The sequence below is a fragment of the Elaeis guineensis genome, chromosome 6 (genome assembly GCF_000442705.2).
Source record: "Elaeis guineensis isolate ETL-2024a chromosome 6, EG11, whole genome shotgun sequence".
Taxonomy (NCBI): Eukaryota; Viridiplantae; Streptophyta; class Magnoliopsida; order Arecales; family Arecaceae; genus Elaeis; species Elaeis guineensis.
The window spans coordinates 13,830,579-13,837,381 of record NC_025998.2 but is presented as its reverse complement, the minus strand read 5'-3'; the positions used below and the strand labels follow the sequence as shown (position 1 = coordinate 13,837,381).

Sequence of the window (6,803 nt, the reverse complement as noted above, 5' to 3'; positions counted from 1 at the left end):
TGAAACTTTCTCGACAGCATCGTTTCGGATCACCAGGACCCGGGCTTCAATACTTCCATGGAAAAAGTTTTGCTTAAGCTCGTGTCCGTGCAAGTAGAAAAAGTCCAGATTTATACAGCAAACTTTTTGTCTCCACATGTATCAGACGTGGTGTCAACATTAGAGAAGTGTCGATGGTTTATGCGTTCATGGCAACCATCGATTACAAGTGAAAGCAATGAGTGTGTTTGATAGGTGAACGACACCTTCCCGTTAAAACATGAGCTCCAGGCCTCCCGCCCCCTTCATAAATGTGCTCCACACAAAATGAAAGCCGACTCGCATATGATAATGAAGGCATCAGTGAAATCTCAAAATTTCCGTGCAGCAACGCCAGGCACTTGACATTGGAAACGAAATAGGTCGACGAAATATGCTGAAACTGGAAATCATCGCCATCATAAAGATGTAACCGGAAATGACATCGTAATTAGCAAACATTTATTTCACATTCTTAATGGTCCTCGTGATAACAATACAGATGCACATGCACAATCCAAGCCCAGCAGCAGCCATTCTTACTGTAAAACATCCGGAAGGACCAGCTCTTAAAATAACTAACATAGAATCATAAACATCAGATTGACTTAAGCATCAGCTGCCTTTTCAACTGGTACAGGCTCAGCATTTTGTGGCACCATCTTCACTTTCTTCGCTTCATAATCCTTTACGGCAGCCTTGATAGCATCTTCAGCGAGCATGCTGCAGTGGAGCTTCACTGGGGGAAGTGAAAGATGCTTTGCAATTTCTCTGCAACACAGAGACAGTACATGTAAGAGAAGGTGCAACGTTAACCAATAAAAAAGAACTTTAACTTTGTAATGGTCCACATCATCTCAAACAAAATCTTCTGGTAAATAAGTTGAAATTATTGAATGCAATACTCTGTTTTCCCTCCTACCATGATGTCTGACACCAGCCCACAATGCGTATGGCATGGTCATCAATAGACGGGCACTATAAAAATACAAGCCACAACACGCAAGTCTCAAAATAATGCATTCCTAACGTTATACCGAACAACTATACCATAATTTGATTTCTCATTCTCTTCCGTATACTTCCTTTCTTGTAATCTTGTTCCTTAATAAATTTGGGTGGATTCTTTTCCTCCCTTTTCATCAAAAAAAAAAAAAAAATGGTACAAGTGTATGATAGTAGCATCTCAGCTTAAGCTTCTAGTGGTAGACAGCCGATTTGATTTTGTTGTTCTTTATGGTGGCTTCTACATTTTCAAACTTAGAGCAGCAGACAAAATGTTGAAAGAGGATGGACAATACAACATCAATCCTAGTGCCTTTAAATTCAACTATGAAAGCATCTAACATGATACCCCAGGACTGATGCTACCTTGCTTCCCAAGAAGCTCATGAGATAGTGCATTGGTCAAAAAAATTGACATGCACGGCCACCGCATATCATGTGAAATGCCATCTTCACAAAAAAAAAAAAAATGCACAATACTAAGGCCAAAAGACATTTAAGACTTGCTCACAAATAACATTTTCTCCTTTCCAACAATCTTGTACTAGTCCCATAAAAACAAAAGCAATCATTTAAGGTGACTAATAAGGATCTAGACAAAGTAGTAAATAAGGTCATAAAAGTCCTCTTTTTTTTGGGTCCATCTCTTTCCTCAAAAAGAAATTAGTTGTGTTCACAGGGCAAACAAATAATTCTTCTTTAATTTATACTGCAACAAAACAGTGGCATCTATCCCATCCTCCAACATCCTAAGATGTTCTACAGCATTTTGATATAAGATATCAATTGTTTTAACTTGTTGCTACAATGGTGGAGGGAAAAATAATGGCCGAAGTATAAAACTGAACACCATGTGATATTATCCATCAAGCTAACAAATAATGATACAAATAAGGACTCATCTATGATTAAATACCTTCTGACTATAAGTACTCTCCATTTAACATTAAACGAGTGTTTGGTTCGTGATCGAAATCGGAATAGTTTAGAATCGGAATCGAAATCGAAAGGGCCAAATCCCCCGAAGCACTTGGTTCGTGACCGGAATCAGAATCAGAATTTGGATGAAAATTTGAATCCATAGAGGAGAGTAGGGATTGATGAGGTGCTTGGTTAGAGGCAATTGAGGTCTAGAATGAGAATCGGAATGGGTGACTCCCATTCCAGCCGCTTAGTTGGGGAGAGTCCCATTCCAATTTTCATTCCAGAGAGGAATGGGAATCGCCTAATTCCCCCGTAACTAAATCCAAACTCTCCCCAGCGGAGTCAAAATCTCATTCCACCGGAATGAGATAAAATTTTAAAAAAAAATACCTATCGCCCATCCAACTCTCATAGCCCGAGCTTCGTCTCGATGACTCGGCCGACACCCCCATGCTCAAACTCGCCGGCATCACCCAGGGGCTCCGAGCTAAAGCTTCGATAGAGCGAAAATGATAGCTAACGGTGGGAAGAGAGGAGGCGGAATTGGCGATGAGGCCTCTGTAGGTGGCAGACATGGCGACGGCGGAGGAGAGCTCAAGGAGAGGAGAGAGATGTGGGAGGCAAGGGGAGCAAAGAACAGCGATGAGGCCTTTAGAGGCAGCGATGAGTCCTCGGAGGCTGCAAACATGGCGGAGACAGAGAGACACACGGGTGTTGAAACCGCAAGGACAAAGTCGTGCAAAGGACACTTCTTGAAGACAAAAACCCAGCCGCCATCGAGGCCGAAGCATTGGTCGTACAGAACTCGTCGACTGCGATGAGGGAACCAAAGGCCTTGGAGACGGATTTGAGGCTAAGGACCTCGGAAGGGCAAGGCGGCAGAAGATCTTGTGGAGGAGCTCCAATGGAAAGAGGCAGAGCCCCATAGCGATCGATGTCAAGCCGCGATTGCCGTCCATCGAATTCCTTTGGCCACATTTGGGGACGATCGGCTCAGGGGGTTTAGGGAGGGTTGATAGTGGGTTTCTTTGTTTAGATTTTAGCCGTTTATCACACACACACACAGAGATTATATATATATACATACATACATATGTATGCATATATATATGTATGTATGTATGTATGTATAGATATACATATATATACATACATATATATATATATATATATATATATATATATATATACATATAAATATATACATCTATATACATACATCTATATACATACATACATCATATACATATATATACATATATATACATATACATATATATATGTTCATTAGTTCCTATTTTCTTAATATAGCTTTAATGAAAAAAATCTTAAAAAAAAAAAGGCTGATTGCCCAATTAGAAAAAGCTGATTGTCCAATTAAAAAGATCGTTTGTCCGATAAGGCCGCTGGGTCAACTGAGCTTATCCTATTGGTGTTCTTAATTTGATTAAATACTAACATGTCAAAATATATAGGGTCTTTTGCCTTGCTCAAGTAAATTTTATGTAACAGCATAACCCCATAATTATTATTATTATGTTAACTCTTACTTAATATCAATTTTTAAAATAATTGATTTTTGAAGATTTTAGTTAAAAATAAAAATAAAAATTTGAGTTGACTTCGATTCCTATCTTTTATATGAACCAAATAACAACAATGAGAATTATCCATTCCAATTTCGATCACAAACCAAACGCTTCGAGAGATTTGGCCATTCCGATTCCAATTCCATTCCAATTCTCATTCCGATTCCGATTCCGATTACGAACCAAGCACCCTCTGTGTTCTATGTAAATTAGGCCATTCTCATTCCACCCCGGAATCAAAATCAAAATAGGACTCCTCCCAACCAAATAATTGGAATGGAAGTCATCCATTCTCATTCTGATTCCAGACCCCCACTCCCCCCAACCAAGCACCAAGGCAAAATTAACCTTTCTAATAGAAGAAAGTATCTCCACCTACGTAAGGAAACAAAATGTCCAGACCATTGTCACGCCATAGTATTAAGCATTTCAAAATTTTAACTACATGCAGCTCCTTAATGCATTAGCAGCTTGTTGTATGGGATCAACAGTCCCAATAATTTTCGGACCAAAACAGTATTGCTACTGCAACAACAAGAGGAGATTTAAGGGATGCAAGGCCAGGGTAAATAAACATCCAACAGCACAATATACGTAGAGTAGCTATCTGTAATCTAATTATATATGTTGTAATAGTGGAAGGAAGGACTCCTTTTGTCATACTCTCTTCCCTCCACAAAAAATGTATATGATAAATTACTACCTACAAGCACCAACATATTGCTCCTATAACAGTCAATTTTTGATCATCGGTAACTTTTTGAGATGTACTAGTGTGTAAATGAGTTAATCCTGATGAGTGTGAATTCCAGGCATGCATTCATTTCTTGATGGCACCAGCCCATCCCATCAGTACCATACCATTCCAAAAAGAGAACAATACACAAAACACCCCCAAGGCATTGATTCTCTTACAGACCAAGACCTCCCAACAATCATAGTTGGTATGTTAGGATGGACAAGATAGTTGCATCCAGTTGCATCCCGACACTTCAGATGGCCTAGCATCTGGGGACAATTTTTTTCTTTTTTAATTTTTCCTTGTCATTCCTGTTCTTGGTGGTCAGCTCAACCTGTTCCAGTCTATCTTGACCCAGCCCAATACTGGACCAACACAAGAACAGACCAAGATACATATTCATACCAGTATTTATATCCTTAGTTCTATGTCTTTATACATGAATAATATCCAACATTCTGCTAAAATCAAAATTTGATCATGACAACAATCTTTCAATCTGAAAAGATATATATTTACAGCTCCAACCCACCATACTAGCTAGCATCTTTCTAGTTAAGATTTAAACTTCCACCAGCGCATGAATCCATTCTGAGCACTAACAAAAATAAAATAAAATAAAAGATTCAAGCAACACAATATAACAAATTGAAGGAAAACCACACCATAAAATCAACAAAAGCATATAGGGCATAAGAAAAAGGAGGCCAGGGAACAAAAAGCAAAGTGAAAAAATTTATATTATATATATATATATATAATATATATAAAAAAAAAATATATATATATATATATATATATATAACATAAGAAACAACATAGAAAGAACACAATTACTTACGTGTTCTTGATGGATAGAACTTCCTCCATTTGTTTCCCTTTCACCCATTCAGTAGCTGCAACAAAGTAAAATCAGACACAGTAAGTAACACTAATTTATCTAATGAAGATAACCAAAGGTAACATGGTTAAACACTTAAACGTAAACTTCCTACATCAGGAGTAACACTCTACGTAAAATAATGTTGCCATACTTTCAGAAAAGAAATGTTTCAGTGAGGTTTTAAGCTAATAATAAATAATGCCACAAGTGATCTTACAGAAAAATTTAAGATAATGCAAATGACCAGTGCAGCCAGCACAAAGAATATGCTGAAAAGCATAAAGAGATAAACATTCTATACAGATTGCTAATTACATCGCATCAAACCTAGTCTGACAACATAATATCACAATCCACAATCAAGCAGAAGGAAGCACTAGTGAACAGCAACTTGTAAACACGGTAATAGTTCGATTAGAATCTAACTAAGCAAGTTATTTTGGTGTTATTTTAGCTTGCAGGTTCCAATGTTGGAAAGATGCACTATAAATCCTAAAAATTCTGTTTATTATGGATTTTATTGTTTTTTCTTCAACAAATACTGAAATTCAGCCGGTCATTTCTTAGATTTTTCAAATATCAGTAATCAGAAACATCAAAGGACCGAATTCAAACTTATTTTCTGATATCAAAACTTACACTCTTTATATACAACAGGATATAGTCATAAAATCAACAGTATTTTCCATTGTACTACTACTGAACAGCATCAAATTCCAAAAATCACAATTCCCACAAAACTTCGGGTCAATCAAAATTCTACTTTAGGATTGATTAGGGGAAAAAACAACTTTTGCAGGAAAAGAAAGACATTAATCAGAGAAACAATTAAAGCCGAGAATCAATCAACCAATCAAAATAATAATTTTGAGCAACAAGGAACCGACCAACGGAGGAGGAGGCGATGGCGGAGCCGCATCCGAAGGTCTTGAAGCAGGCGTCCACGATCTTGCCGGACTCCCCGTCGACCTTGATCTGGAGCTTCATCACGTCGCCGCAGGCCGGCGCGCCCACCAGCCCCGTCCCCACGGTCGGGTCGTTCTTATCGAAGGACCCCACGTTCCGGGGATTGTTGTAGTGGTCCACCACCCTCTCGTGGTACCACCGCGCTGCCATCGCCGCAGCAGCACCGCCAGCGGCCGCCGCAGGGGCTGGGGCGCGATGCCCTAACCCTAGCAACCTCTTCGCTCCAACCCTAAGCATCGCGATTCCCTTTCTCCGTCCCTGATATCTCCCGTTTAATTCTTTCCGAGACTATTGGAGAGAGCGAGAAGAATAATAAAGGCTCGAATCAAGACAAAGAAGGAGGGGATAGAACGAGATAAGAGAAGGGGAAGAAAAGACGGTGCGAAAGGAGGGGAGTAATTCGCTGCGTAGAATATAACACAGGATGTACAATTGGGGAACCTCCAACAAACACGTAACCAAAATTGATTGTCTAATGTTAGAGTTTCTTCGTTTATTGTTGACGTGTCAGCGGCAGGTTGACTTCCGGGATTGTGGTGCCTTTGAGCTGATCTGATTTGGAGACGATGGAGGCGGTTCGATTGAGACGTGACAGAGATTTCTCGAAGACAATGGAATCTGATGAAGGTTGATTTTTTTTTTTTTTTTGGACGGTCTTGATCAGAATAGATGCTTTGGA

At 39.1% G+C, this 6,803-nt stretch overlaps 1 protein-coding gene across 1 annotated transcript; it reads right to left on the bottom strand.

The window, feature by feature from the left end:
- Positions 1 to 458: 458 nt before the first annotated feature.
- On the bottom strand, positions 459 to 6,445 carry LOC105047161 (iron-sulfur cluster assembly protein 1). Its single transcript, XM_010925969.3, has 3 exons — positions 6,046 to 6,445; positions 5,117 to 5,171; positions 459 to 789 (listed from the first exon to the last, which is right to left on the bottom strand). Exons 1-3 carry the CDS (start codon positions 6,359 to 6,361, stop codon positions 627 to 629), a joined length of 534 nt encoding a protein of 177 aa, XP_010924271.1. The 5' UTR covers positions 6,362 to 6,445; the 3' UTR covers positions 459 to 626.
- Positions 6,446 to 6,803: the final 358 nt, after the last annotated feature.